The sequence below is a fragment of the Lactuca sativa genome, chromosome 8 (genome assembly GCF_002870075.4).
Source record: "Lactuca sativa cultivar Salinas chromosome 8, Lsat_Salinas_v11, whole genome shotgun sequence".
NCBI classification, from domain to species: Eukaryota; Viridiplantae; Streptophyta; class Magnoliopsida; order Asterales; family Asteraceae; genus Lactuca; species Lactuca sativa.
In genome coordinates this window covers 36,418,777-36,433,622 of record NC_056630.2, presented here as the reverse complement: position 1 = coordinate 36,433,622, position 14,846 = coordinate 36,418,777, and the positions used below count along the sequence as shown (strand labels likewise).

The 14,846-nt window shown below is 34.0% G+C and overlaps 2 protein-coding genes across 3 annotated transcripts; both read left to right on the top strand.

Annotated features, from left to right (window-relative positions):
- Nucleotides 1–464: 464 nt before the first annotated feature.
- LOC111889349 (cinnamoyl-CoA reductase 1) lies at nt 465–2,406 on the top strand. Its single transcript, XM_023885493.3, has 6 exons — nt 465–666; nt 942–1,111; nt 1,210–1,395; nt 1,497–1,659; nt 1,756–1,945; nt 2,094–2,406. Exons 1-6 carry the CDS (start codon nt 546–548, stop codon nt 2,230–2,232), a joined length of 969 nt encoding a protein of 322 aa, XP_023741261.1. The 5' UTR covers nt 465–545; the 3' UTR covers nt 2,233–2,406.
- A 9,386-nt stretch (nt 2,407–11,792) lies between these two features.
- Nucleotides 11,793–14,846, top strand: LOC111889353 (AT-hook motif nuclear-localized protein 10). Of its 2 annotated transcripts, none has more exons than XM_023885497.3 (6): nt 11,793–12,050; nt 12,435–13,010; nt 13,592–13,644; nt 13,780–13,911; nt 14,072–14,233; nt 14,320–14,846. In XM_023885497.3, the coding sequence occupies exons 2-6, from the start codon at nt 12,497–12,499 to the stop codon at nt 14,551–14,553; spliced, it is 1,095 nt and encodes a 364-aa protein (XP_023741265.1). In that variant the 5' UTR covers nt 11,793–12,050; nt 12,435–12,496; the 3' UTR covers nt 14,554–14,846. The 2 variants fall into 2 exon arrangements, with proteins under 2 accessions (XP_023741265.1, XP_023741266.1); XM_023885498.3 differs by lacking the exon at nt 11,793–12,050 and adding an exon at nt 12,174–12,329.

The window sequence follows — 14,846 nt, the reverse complement described above, 5'->3', positions numbered from 1 at the left end:
TTATATTGTGTATTGTTCCGAGCTTTATTGAGTTAGGACCGGAGGGTTCTCACTTAGACACATGGACCGGAGGGTCCTTATGAGATATAGTCATGAGAGGCTAATGAAATGTGTGTGGTATTTTGGGGAACTCACTAAGCTTTGTGCTTACCGTGTTATATGTTATGTGTTTCAAGTAGTTTTCAGAATCATGAGAAGGTGCCGGCTTGATTGTACACACGAGATGAGGTTTATGTTTTTGAGGATCTTGTATTTTATCAAACAATTTATGAATTTGTGTTTTTGACAATTTGACAATTGTGGTTTTGAAAATGTGATATCGAGAATTATGTGGTTTTAAAAATAAAAAAAATTACATAAAAATTTACGGTAAAAAAAAAAAAAAAAAAAAAAAAAAGTTTGACGGTGTAGTAATAATATTGTACACGCACTCTCAACATAAAAAATATCGAGAACAAAATTTAAACCCACCACCGCAGTCCACTCACCTGTAGCACTTAAGTCAACTCGCCTCTCGAGAAAGTGAGGAAGAGAGATCGATCTTAATGGCCGCAGAGAAAGGAAGAGTTGTGTGTGTAACAGGCGCAGGAGGGTTTGTAGGATCGTGGTTAGTGAAGCACCTGCTCTCTAAGAACTTCACTGTTCATGGCACCGTCAGAAACCCTCGTAAGTTTTTTCCTCAACTCCGATTCTAGAAAATTTTCTTCGATTTTAAGTTTCCGAGTTACGTTTTCATTTTTTCAGTTTCAATTATGCTTGATTTCATCTGAATTACATGTCCGATTGAGAAATTTGAGAGAGATACATATCGGCATACATGTTCCCTAACTCTTTGAATTCGATATTGATATAAAGTCAATGAAATTTTGAAAACAAAAATTCAGTAATTAGTAACTCAAACTCAAATCTAAAGTTCATTTTTTAACACATTTTTCCTTCAGAGGATGAGAAAAATGCTCACCTGAAGAGCCTGGAGAACGCATCTGAGAATCTGAAGCTTTTCAAAGCAGACCTTCTTGACTACAAGTCTCTTACTGCAGCCATTGCTGGATGCAATGGTGTGTTCCATACTGCAAGTCCAGTTCCATCTGGTTCTGTACCAAACCCTGAGGCAAGCTTCTCTCTCTTTCATTTGACTGATTTCACCCTTTGCAGTTTGACTTATTAATGAAAAGCTTTATCATTGATTACACTCTCTTGTTGTTACAGGTAGAACTGATTGAGCCTGCTGTGAAAGGTACACTCAACGTGCTGAAAGCATGTTGTGAAGTAAATGTGAAGAAAGTCGTGTTTGTGTCTTCTGTAGCTGCTATTGCTGTCCTCCCTAATAAACCCACGGATCGACCCATGGATGAGACCTTTTGGTCCGACCCAGATTTTTGCAGATCAAATAATGTAATTAGCTTTACTATTATGTTAAGTACAATCATTCAAAAAGTTACCCAAAACTCAATTTCTCCTTTTTCTTTATCTAATTCGATTTTATTATAATACAGGATTGGTATTGTCTTTCTAAGACACAAGCAGAAAGTGAAGCTTTTGAATTCTCAAAAAGAAACGGGATCGATTTGTTATCAGTGTGCCCAACTCTTATTATAGGGCCAATGCTGCAACACACCATGAATGCTAGTAGCTTGGTTCTTATTAAGCTTCTTAAAGGTTTTTACTTTTATATTATTATTCATATCCTGTAATTTGTATTAATAGTTTAATATTATCTTATATATTAATTGGTGTGCATCTTTTTGTGTGTAGAAGGATATGAAGAACTAGAGAACAGGCTACGAATGATTGTAGATGTGCGTGATTTAGCTGAAGCATTGGTTTTAGTATATGAAAAACCTGAGGCTAATGGAAGATACATATGCACATCTCATTTGATTAGGTCAAAAGAATTGGTGCAAATGCTGAAGAAATTGTATCCTGCTTACAAGTATCCAAACAAGTGAGTTTACTTTTTTCTTAAAAGCTTTAAGGTTTGTTTCTTTTTTTTTTTTAGACCAAATAAACCGTGTGGATGAGATAAAATGACCATTTTACCCTTACATTATAAAAAGCAAAGTTAACTCCATTTTACTTGAATTGGGTTGCAGATTTACGGATCCAAATGGGATATTTTCAGTTACATCTGAGAAATTACAGAGGCTTGGATGGAGTTACAGACCACTTGAAGAAACACTTGTTGATTCTGTCGAGAGTTACAAGCAAAGTGGTCTTGTGGGTGATGAATAGAACGTCTCTACAGATTTTGATCTTTTTAAAAAAGTTTCCATCTTTTCACTTTTTATGTGTTTTTGAATTTTGATGTGTAAAAAGATGAAATAGTGTTGCTGAATAAATCTTGAAGACTTGAACAGTGGATTCTAACTAATAAAAGTTCACATAACTAAATTAGGAACTTTATCACTTTTGGCATGTTGGTTTTATTGCATGTAGAAAAGGTGATGTGATTTGCTTGATTTTATTGGCATGATGTTATTTATTATGCCTTTCACTATATTTTTCAACAATTCTAACCAATTCAATTGAATTTATTATTAAAGGTTTGTTCATCTTTTCGTTCACAACATTTTTTTTGTTAGTTTATTAACAATTCAATCAAATCCAATCTTTTTTTAAATATATTTAATACTATCAATTATTATTGTTTCTAAGTTTACAAGAAATAAGAAAAAAAAAATGTTTTATTTCAGAATAAACTAAATCTTTGTTATTATGTGCTATTTTTAAAATTATAAGAAATTAAAAATAAAAAAAAAAGATATATAAAGATATTATTATTGGTTTTCATTTGTAGGTCGGGTCCTGATGGATTTACTTTCCAGTTCTTGAAACATTTCTTGAATCTTTTTTGAAAAGGATATTTATGATTATATGCATGAGTTCTATGACTTAGGCACAATTTCGCCGGGGTGTAATTCCTTGTTTATCACTTGAAAGTTGATAATCCGACGGAGATAAAAGACTATACACCGATTAGTTTAATTGGGTTACAGTATAAAATCATTGTGAAATTAGTGGCTAATAAATTGGATAAGGTGGTAGACTCGTTAGTTAACCTAGTTCAGTCTGTCTTTATTAAAGGTAGACAGATCTTGGATGGGTCTCTCATGGTTAATGAAATTGTTAGATGGGTAAAGGTGAAAAAGAAGAAGATGATGTTGTTTAAAGTGGATTTCGAAAAGCCTATGATTCTGGCTCTTAGGAGTATTTAGATAGAATTATATAGATTATGGGGTTTGGTGAGAGATGGCGTATCTGGATACGTGGTTGCCTTGTGTCTGCCAGGGCTTCAGTTCTTCTCAATGGCAATCATACGGATGAGTTTCAGATGCATAGAGGGCTGGGCTAAGGTGATCCGTTATCTCCTTTCCTTTTTATTTTGGTTATGGAAGGTTTGCATGTGTGTATGGAGGATGCTACTCATAATTTGTTATTCAAAGGTGTGTTCATTGGTGATCAGAATGTTCATATCTTGCATGTTTTTTATGCGGATGATGCTATATTTTTTTGGAGAATGGGATGCTAAGAATATTAAGAATTTAATACGGATTTTTAGAATTTTTTACATGGCCTCTGGGCTACAAATCAATCTTCATAAGTCCAAAATTTATAGGATTAGGCTATTGAGGAGCTTGCTACGTGTACAGGTTATGGGGCGGATTTGATTCCCTTTATATATTTTGGCTTCCTATTGGTTAATTCATGCGTAGAAAAGCGGCATGGGAACCAATTTTTGATAGATTTTGAAAAAAAAAAACTTTTTATATGGAAGTCCAGGATGTTGTCTATTGGGGGCCGATTAACCTTAGTGATAGCAGTTCTTGGGAGCTTAGGAATTTATTTTCTTTCCATGTTTCGTATGAAGTAGAGCAAGGTTTTTTTGGGGTGCTGAAGATTAGAATCGGTTTATCCACTGGGTCAAATAGGAGATGGTCCTTAATAATAAAGAAAATGGCGAGCTTTCTATAGGTAGCTTGGAGTCTTTCAACCATGCGCTTTTATATAAATGGAGATCAGGGTTTCTAAATAGTTGTAACCTTCTTTGGGTAGATTGCATCAAAACTTGTTATGGTAGTGATGGTGGATTCTCTTTGTCTTAACGGAGCAAACTTAAATCTGGAGTGTGGTTGGGTATTGTAAATACGGTTTGAGACCTGGATAATAGAGGTTTATTACCTTTTGATTCTATGTGTAAGAAGGTGGGAAATGGCTAAAGTATTAGCTTTTGGAATGATGTTTGGTGCGGTGACATTATGCTTAGAATCAGGTTTCCTCGTCTTTTTGTTATTGCTAGTAATGTGGATGCGTTGGTTAGTAAGTATTGTGATGGTCATGGTTGGAGGTTCAAGTGGTCCAAGAATTTTGATGGCAGTGTGCTTGTAGCTAATTTGATTCAGCTCTCTTTTTTGTTAGAGACGGTTTATATTTTTGATAATCAAGATTCTTGTTATTGGGTCGTTGGAACCTAAAATACTTATGTGGTGAAGGAGGCTCGTCTTTACTTGGATCAATTAAAACTTCCTACAGGTGGTGTTCAGATGAGATGGAATAGATTTCTCCCAATTAAAATTAACATTTTTATTTTGAGAGTGATGTTAAACAAACTTCCTACGATGGTGAATTTGGATAGGAGAGATCAAGATATTGATTTGATGTTATGCCCGGTTTTCCAGCAGGATAGAGAAGATACTGAGCATTTGTTTTTTAATTGCACGATAGGTCGACAACTTTGGAGTAAGGTGGCGATGTGGGTGGACCAACATAGACTCACCTTTTTGAATGGTATTGATATATGCAGTGGGTTGATGGCTTGACGTCTATGTGTTCTAAACGGGTTATTATGGACCCAATTTGCTCTATCTTGATTTGGATGTCGTGGATGTTTCGACATGATCTTTTGTTTGGATCTAAGAAGATGAAAAAAGAACTTTTGTTTGATTCCATTGTTCCATTTTCTTTTAATTGGTATTGTTATAGGAATCGTAAGACTACTCAAAACTAGAATGAGTGATTGAAAAATCCCCTCATAATTTAATTGTTTTTCTTTTGCTAGTTTTTCGTTAGCTTTTAATACATACAACCGTTCAATATATATATATATATATATATATATATATATATATATATATATATATTATATATATATATATATATATATATATATATATATATATATATATATATATATATATATATATATATATATATATATATATATATATATATATGCTCCTGTCCCTTTTCCCGAGAGGATGGCTCCCTCCTTGGCTAACTATTATATTTTTACCATTTTTTTTTTCAATTTAACCATTATATTTTATTTTGGTCGGTAAAACCATCTATTTTTTTATAAAACTTCTAAGTGCAAACATTGTTACTCTTATTTACATATTAATAGGTGTTAAAATGACATGTGCCATGAACTTTTTAAAAAAAATGCCATCTTACTTGGTGAAATTAGATTCCTTATCTACTTACAACAACATATGTGAATAACATGTTAAACTAGAAAATAAGAAGCAATTTCAAAAATATAATATTGTGAGGTAATGAAAACTTGTTAAACCAGAAAGAAATAAAGGGTTAGATTGAAAAAAATTATTATTTTTTTAAAAAAAGGTGGCTTTCATTTATTAAAGTAAAATTTAGTGGTTACTGGTTAAACTACAAAAAAATCAAATAATTTTTATGCATATTCCCTAAAAAAGAATTACAAATTATGGTATAGTAAGGTGACAATGGGTTGGATTGAATTATAAATAGGTTGACATGTTGAATTAAAGAGGTTGAAATCCAAATGAGTTTTGTATATTTGCATCTTACATTTTTGTAGTTATGCAATTTCGGCTCCCAGCGAAACGGGGATGAAGCAATTTCTAATTTATTGTAATAAATAAATTTAGATATAATTAAATACTATATAACTTTTTTTTTGTTAAAAAGTGAGGTTGGGTTCATCCTCTTGAAGTGTCACACATATAGAAGACAACCTTGGACGATTTTTTGTTGGATGGAGAGGAAAGGTTCATGGTTTTTATTTTATATTTGTACTTTTTTCAACTTTATTATTTTTATCTTATTTAGTTATTTACAATCGGTTTTTTGCTATTAACTATAGTCTAACGTCCCAACCAGTTACAAGTACAACTATTTGATTGATCTATTTTCTTACCATAAAAGAAGATGACTTGATTAAGTGCTAAGTAGAGCTTTTTATTATTGGCCAACCACATCTTAGTCTAGGCAAGAGTCATTTCATGTTCTTTTGTTTATATATATGATTAAAGAAACTTATGAAAGTTTTTGGATTTGATTCGACTTTTGTGAATTTGTTGTTGAAAAAGAGGTTCACAATTTTGGGCATGTACTTTGCCTTAATTCACAAAAATCGACTCTAGTATTAATAAGTACTTCATTTTATAATTAATAAAACACAAAACAACCAAATGACTTCTAGCCTAGTGAGTCATATCAGGTGTTGTTTTCCCTTTTGAGGTCGAGAGTTCACAAAAATCGACTCTAGTACAGTCACGTCGCGCCTTTCCCTCGAATAACCTAAAAAAACATTTAACTTAACAAAATAAGCACAAAACTTAATGAGTTTTCTAGTATATCACACATTCCACTATACATACAATACATACAAGAAAAGGCTCTCGGCTTTAACCGATCCACCAGGGTAAGAGCATAACATATCAACCATAGGCACTCTGCCTTCATACCTCTACCGGCTCCTAGTTGTCATAGAATATGAGGCTATTACTAATATTGACAGGTCGCTTATGAATGCATAATCGTCCATAGCTAATAAATAGGATAGTCAGTCGAACATATGATCCTACCCGAGAGCATTTAATCAAATAAGAACCATGAAAAAGGCCTAGACCAGAGTTCTCATGCTATCCAATTTTAAACTACGTAAAATCCCTGCGACATTCACTAAATGATCAACCAATACTACCAATACCCATCAAATCATGACACATAACAATATCATACAATCAATCAATTATATATATAACGAAGACTATCTAGTCTACTAACATACTCGTACCCTAACAATATTTATATCCTATCATACAAATGATATACAATGTCACACATAGTATAGTGAGAAAACTCACATGGAGCTAGTTGATCAACCAAAATCCTCATACGTGAGTCCACCGAAAATCTGATAGCACGGTCCACCTAATATCAACCAGAGACTAATCCTTAGTCCAAAACTCATATCCTTCAAGGTTTGACCAAAAGTCAAACTTATCAAAAGTCAACAGTAAACGCCAACTGGACAAAGTCAACAATCAAGCAGGTCAAAGCACCGCAACCAGCCTTTGGTCGCGTCACTACCACCAGGTGATAAAACAATCACGACATCATACATATATTCGCTATGTCAACCTTCCTTGGCCGCGTCACGATCTTCAAGGTGGATTACTTCTTTTATTAAGCACTTAATCCCTTAAGATTAAGGGTCTAATTTTCCAGATCATATCAAAAAAATGACTTAATGGATTTATCCATTTGCACACCTCAAACACACTTTTTTCTATCTTATGTCTAAAATGGGACCAAAATACTAGAATCTGCATGTGTGCTTAAAAGGCTTAATGACAATCACTTCTTTCCACCACAAAAACTTAAAAGACTTGATGACAATCACTTTTTTCCACCACAAAAATTCTTGAGAACCATAAAAAGCAACCTTTGGCCGTGGAGTTTTCCAAACTCCACCCAAATATCATTAAAGGGAAACTCCACATAAAGGCATAAACTTGATGACTTACAAAGGTCCATAAAGGAGGTTAGAAGGTTAAATCTACTTTAGATCTAGCTTCTTGAGTAAAAAATCCACTTACTTCTTAACTAAAGGTTACCAAAACACCACCAAGGCACAAGGAGGAAAAAAAAAGGCTGGGATTTTAAAGTTGGAAGGTTTTTAGAGGTGGAGACGGATTGGTGATGTAAACCCTAAATATCATATTCCTTAAATATGGCTTAAGGTTCGAGATCTAGGGTTTGAGCTGATTGTGGCTTCGTGTTGCGGCCCTTACCTTGGTCGTGCCAGTACCTATGGCGTGGATCGCGACACCACACTCTGCTACTCGCAATTGTGACTTGCTCCCAAGTTTGTTGGCTTCCGCATAGAGCATTATTGCCTCAACCCAACCACACTATGTCGACATACATATAACATATAACATATATCCAGTAAATAGATAATCATATAACCAACCAACAGAAAAACAGGCAGATCTACAGATCACTACTACACAACAACATCCTATATACAAGGACATAGATCTAACAGATCAATACGACATAACATCATCCTCTATACCAGGATACATAACCCAGTGGGTCGACATTGGTGCGTTCGACCCACAAGTATAGTGAAGAAAACTCACTTCACAGGCGAAAAGATAGTTGGACCAATCGTTGTTCCGATTACTGCCTCTACCGATCTCCTACACAAAAATTAGGGCCTTAAACTCAAACTACCACCCAAAATTCCCCTAGACCACATTTGGTCAAAATCCCGGTCAACGGTCAAATCAGAAAGTCAAAAAGTCAATGGAAGGTCAAGCTGGTTAAGCACGCCCTACGTACTCAGCTACTACGCCGGGCGTAGTCCCATCTCATTGAAAGCCATGAGACTTTAATCCAATATGCACAGCGTACCCATTAGTATGCCCAACGTACTTCATATGAACCCAAAACTTCATATTAAGAACTTATGCCTTATAGACCTCTTGTCCAAACTCAGATCTAGACCCATAACATCATTCTAAGTCATATAGTTTCCACCTTTATGACTTTCCATGGATAGACATGACCCAAAAGCTAAAATCCTAACTTAATAATCCATTAAGACATCATGACTCTTGCATGGAATGGATATAAGGACCAAGATCTCATTTTTATGGTTCTTAATAGCTCCATAATGGATAAAGTTTCCAACTTTATCCATTAGGATGATCCAAACAACCAATATCTAGTCTTTAAGTCTCAAAGGGACCAAAAATGCATCTTTCTCAACTTAATCGATTAAGTCCAAGTCTCAACCTTCAGATCTGAATTAATATGATGTTTAGATGGATGAAGTTTCCAACTTTATCCATAACAAGGTCACAAACTTTCAAGATCTAAACTTTATGCACTAAAGTAACCAAAAAGTGATAAATATGAAAATTAGCAAGATCTATGAAACTAATGAGATAGTTTGAAGCTTTTTACTCACAATGGTCCAGAAATGATGTAATCTTGCTGGATCTATGCTTGAATCCTTCTTCCATACACTTTGTCATTGTCTTGTTCTTCAAGATTACACCTTCTAATGGAGGAATAAGCTCATAAATGATACCAATGCTCAAAATAAGTAAGAGGAGGCTAGGGTTTCGAGTTAGAGGCTCATGATAGGAAGGACCCCCAAGGGGTTAGATACCTTAAATAGAGCTCAAAACCATGAAAATAGGGGTTTTACTCTGCGGCGTTACGCTCAACGTACCTAAATTTACGCCCAGTGTAATGTCCAAAAAATGCACTCTTCAGCCTAGTATGCCCAACGTACTAGCTAGTGTACACCCAACGTACTGCTAGACTCCCTATTTCCAGATTAACTTCAAACAGTCATAACTTCTTCGTTTCAACTCCATTTTCGATGATATTCATATGCACGAAAAGGTATTGAAGAGCCCCACAATCCTATCTAATTACTTTTAACTTAAAACATATTGAACTAAAATCCTTGTTCCAAGAAAGAAATCTAAAACATCACTTTTCTTGTTTTACCCTTTGACTCCAAAACACAAACCAAGGGCTCAGATTGCATAACCGATATTATCAACATCCAATAGGGTTTAAACCATATTCCCTTTAAGCCTAAGTGTTGGGTTTAGTTCAAAAAAGTTTCATAAACTAGAAAAATATAGCAACGGAAGACTTTAATTTTGAAATAACATAAACATTTTATACCCACCAACGATCTTCTTGCAAGTTATAGAAAGATTAAAACACCAACCATAGAAGGATGAAGAAATAACAACCTTTGTAGTTCTTTGGGTCCTCTTGGGAGGCTTGGAAGTTGATGAAGAATATGGAACCTTTGCGACACCAACAATGACTCAACTTGATGTAGATGCTAGTCCAAAACTCTTAAACCCTTAAAAGTTAAGTTCATAACCAATATGATCTTAAAGAATGCATGAAGATGCAAGTGTTGTTCAATTTTTCTAATAAAAACTAGAGAGAATGGGAGAGATGAAAGAGATTTCGGGCACTTGCAAGAAGTGAAGGATGAACCTTCTAGCCAAATGCAAGCTTCTTATTTATATGCATAAAGTGAAGGTATTAACCATTAGGTCTTAACACTTTACGCACATATATCTCAATGTCATAAACATGTCTCCCATGCTTGAATTCTTTTGAATAAACTAATGGAAAAGCCACACTCTTATTCTTTTTATGCAAATCTCGAAAATTGTATAAAGAAGAGAAAAGTTATAAACTCAAGGTTTATAAAATATAAACTTTTTATTTTGAGTAAAAAACAAAAAGTTTTCAACTAGTCCAAAAAAGTTGTGCATGACTTATTAATATAATGTTACTTGCTAATGAAAATTATTATTTCCATGAAACAAATAATTTCCAATTTAATTATAAGAGTTTTATTGAATATTTATTAAAATCAATTTCTAATAAATAATCAATTGTATCAAGTTATTAGTGCGACCCATTAGTATCATATGTTATTTAGCAATATCACTTTAGTATGACTATTGAGCATACTAGACCTTTCACCAAGGCCTTTACTTGATCCATTTATTGTCCAAAATTTTGAAATAAAAAACTTATCGAAACAGGATGTTATAGTTGTATTTTGTCCAACTTGTGTGTGTTTTCCCTTTCTTTATAGAATAACACACCCTTGACCAATGAATGAAGATCACGACCCGATATTGTTGCTCCACGATAAAGATGAAGACGTGACGCTAATTATTAACTTCCTCACCTAAAACCACTAACTATATACATATAAAGCCGCTTAGGATGCTTACTTGTAATCGGTATGTGGTAAATCAAATTTTTTTTGAAACGACAAACTAACTAATCTACTCCTAAATAACCACTTATGTCTTCACCAAGACTTGAAGCCATGACCTCTCATATGAGAGAATCACTCCTTACTGCTAGACCATTGGCCCTTTGGTAAATCAAATTAAATGACTAAATAGATATAAATCCAAAAATTAAACGATCTTAAGTTGTTTGTTTGTTTTTTTTTTTTTTTTTTTTTTTTTTTTTTTTTAAATCAATTTGAATCGAGTTACGTCTTATTATAATTAATCTAATAACTTTTTAGTTAATTATCATTAGAATTTATAGAATAATAAAAAATTATTGTAAGAAGTCTATACATAAATTAATTATATATTAATTTATATGCTTATTTTAATATAAAAAACCTTAATATAAGAAATTATATACATACATTACCATGAAAAGAATAAGATGTCTCCATTTTAATTTAAATAAATAAGAAAGAGATGTTAATAAACACGATTATATAATACACACTACACAAAAAAAGAAATTTTGAAATAATATATCCCGATTTAATATATGAGAATCGTTTATTATTACATATTTAAAAACACCTATAATGTGCAAGTTTACAATAGTTGCGGTGGCCAAAATATAACTTTTAAAATATTTATTTGGTATATGGATATACATCAAAATTTTAAGAAATATATAAAATAAAAAGAATTAAAATTTAATTATTACTAACAAGATATGCTAAAGATCTTGTTCTCCAAAGCAATACAACGACTCCTTTTTTAATTAAAAAAAGGAGAGAGTCCGTAAAAGAGAAGTCATGGAAAAGTGGATATATTTTGAATTTCAAAAACACTAATAATTAAAATACTCACCAATTTATTAATCAATTCATTTCTCTTTCAAAATGCCCCAAAACCCTAGAAATTGTTGCTTCTCTATATATTAATCGTCCAATTTTTCTTCACAAAAATTCCTGATATTTATCGGTAAGTATTTAGTGTTTTCCCCAATTTTTTCTTACTTTTTTTTTTATTTGATTAATTTTGTATTTTCAGTAACTGTAAAATTATGAAAAAAGAAACCATTTTCGGAATATGCCTACTGTAATTCTCATTTTGCTTTTTAATTTATTTTATTTTTGCTAGATTTTCTTCAAATTTTGGATGAATTTTGATTTCTAAAGTGAGGTTGTAAGTTTTAAGAACGATCCTTGTTATTAGGGCTTTTTTGTGTTGCTGATTTTGGTTATTCAAGTGAAAATTATGGTAATTTGTGTTTTCTGGTAGTTATTCAGCTTAGAAGTTTGAACATATGATTTTGCTCTGGATTTTCTTTCCAACTGATGATTTTGATTTGCCATGCTATTTCAGGCCATCTGTTGCTTATGTATTTTAGCTTTTCCGGCGAAGAGTATTAGAAAATCGTGTACAAAATGAACGGATCTGAATCTGGAAGACTCTTTGAGTCATCGATGACTCCAGTAACGTCTCAGCCGCCGGTGAACAACGTCCGCGTGGGATACACTCCCGGCGTTACTAGTTCGTACAGCGATGTAATGTTTAGCAGCGGTGGAGGCGGCGGTGGTAGTGGGGGTGCAAGCTTCCATCATAACATTAACATTAACGAGCACGGCGGTGGTGAGTCGATGATGAAAAAGAGAGGGAGGCCGGCGAAGTACCATCCTGAAGGCTCTATGTCACCGTCACCCGTTACTACAGCCAGGCCCGCAAAGTTAACACCTGTCGGTGTCACGGTCAGCGCTTCGTTGAACGGGTCTTTTGAACAGCAGCAACCACAATCAGCTCCTCCTATCTCCGCCGTTCCTCCTCCTATCTCCGCCGCTCCTGTTAGTTCCATTCCTCTGGATGAAGGATTTCCATCACAAAAGAAGGTCAGAGGTAGACCTCGTGGTTCATCGAACAGGAAAAAGGAAAGGGAATCTCTAGGTACACAAAACTTCTCCTTACTTCAATTTTTATGTAAATCATTTCTTGTCCAATTAGGTTTACAATCACATTGCCTGATCAATTCAAAAACTGACATTTTCATTTTTAGATCCAAAGTTTCATCCACCATAAAGTCGAATCTTAATTCTTAATGAATAGTACTTGTTCAAAAACTTAAGCAGTATCTTCCTGAACTTGATCTGGATCCCCTCTATATCTCTTTTTGTTGGATTTAGGGTTTAGGGTTCTAGACTTGTAGCTATAATTGCATTCATATTTTTTGTGTGTAATGCATCAAATTGGGTCAATTTAGATCTAAGTTTTTCTTAGTGTGCATATAATAATCCTGTTAGCCACGTGATAGTTGAACACTTGAACATAGAATGTTTTTTTTTGACTTTCTTATGTGGGCTCTGCTTTTTGATTAATTCTTGTTTGACTTCACTAGATGCTATGTATATCAATAATTGAATTTTCTTGTGATTTTGGACCTCATTTCTGTTGACTTTTATTTTGATACTCTCAAACTAAATTCCTTACAGAAACTTTGGATTTTTATATTGGAAATTTTATATTTGTAGGATCACCTGGATTCGGTTTTACTCCACATATCATTGTGGTGCAGCCTGGAGAGGTTACTTTCATTTTCATTCTCATTTTCGTCTTATTGCTTAAATGGCATTCTACTTTATGTTTTTTTTTTCGGTATTATTATAATTCTAAAAATGATATTAAAAAGAAATATATATTTTTTTAAATAAAATTTCAGGATGTGTTAAACAAGATCATGTCCTTTTCTCAAAATGGACCAAGGGCTGTCTGCATCATGTCTGGCATTGGTGTCATATCAAATGTCACACTTCGTCAAGCTGCGACTTCTGGTGGAACTGCAACTTATGAGGTTCATCTTTCATCTTTAATTAAATATCTAGAGTAAATTACAGTTTTGGTCCCTCAGTTTAACATTTTTTTTCAGTTTTGGTCCCAAAAGGAATCGGGTTGCAATTTTGCTTCTTATTTTGGTTTTTATAAACTTAACTTTAACAATATTTTTTTTTCAGGGGCGATTTGACATATTAGCCCTTTCGGGTTCATTTGTCCTCTCAGAAATATATGGTCAACGCACAAGAACAGGCGGTCTAAGCATCACATTATCCGGACCCGATGGTCGTGTTTTTGGCGGTGTTGTAGCCGGACTTTTAATCGCCACATCTCCTGTTCAGGTTAAAATGACTAAATTACCCTTTTTCTACTAGATACACTAATCCCATCAAGGGTATAATCGTAAATCTGATACTTCTTATTGCAGGTTATAGTTGGAAGTTTTCTTCCTGAAACCTCTAAAGAACATACCCCGGCTAACCATGGTGAACCGTTGAACCCAAAAGTTATGGCGGCTCACCAACCGAACCATGGACCCGGACCCGGACCCGCACCCGCCAGCTCACCGTCTCATGGGACCATGAGTGAGTCATCGGGTGGGGCCGGGAGTCCAATGAACAACAGTAGCCCTCAAGGCATGGCTAGTATGCCATGGAAGTAGTGGTGTTCGTTGAGGGTATAATTGTAATTTTAGTTTAGCATTTTGTGTAACTTTTTTTAGTCTTGAGTTACCAGCAAGCAATGTCTTGAATTTTTTTGCTGGAGAGATGTTTTTTTTCCGGGGTCAAATCCGATGCTAATGTATAGGTATTTAAGCATGATGTACAAGTTGTTAATGCATTGCATCGTTGGATTTGGTCATAACCCTGAGTTAGTTATGTAACGATTGGTTAAACAAACCCATCTTTGCCCTTATGTGTTTTAATGTCTATATTGGGAGGTTTTAATGTTTTA

Bases quoted from the DNA above. Each gene is read 5' to 3' on its own strand.
- LOC111889349 (XM_023885493.3), top strand. From the start codon at position 546: ATGGCCGCAGAGAAAGGAAGAGTTGTGTGTGTAACAGGCGCAGGAGGG. The intron at 1,396-1,496 runs GTAATTAGCTTT...ATTATAATACAG, and splicing joins ATTTTTGCAGATCAAATAAT to GATTGGTATTGTCTTTCTAA. The intron at 1,946-2,093 runs GTGAGTTTACTT...ATTGGGTTGCAG, and splicing joins GCTTACAAGTATCCAAACAA to ATTTACGGATCCAAATGGGA.
- LOC111889353 (XM_023885497.3), top strand. From the start codon at position 12,497: ATGAACGGATCTGAATCTGGAAGACTCTTTGAGTCATCGATGACTCCA. The intron at 13,011-13,591 runs GTACACAAAACT...TTATATTTGTAG, and splicing joins AAAGGAAAGGGAATCTCTAG to GATCACCTGGATTCGGTTTT. The intron at 13,645-13,779 runs GTTACTTTCATT...ATAAAATTTCAG, and splicing joins TTGTGGTGCAGCCTGGAGAG to GATGTGTTAAACAAGATCAT.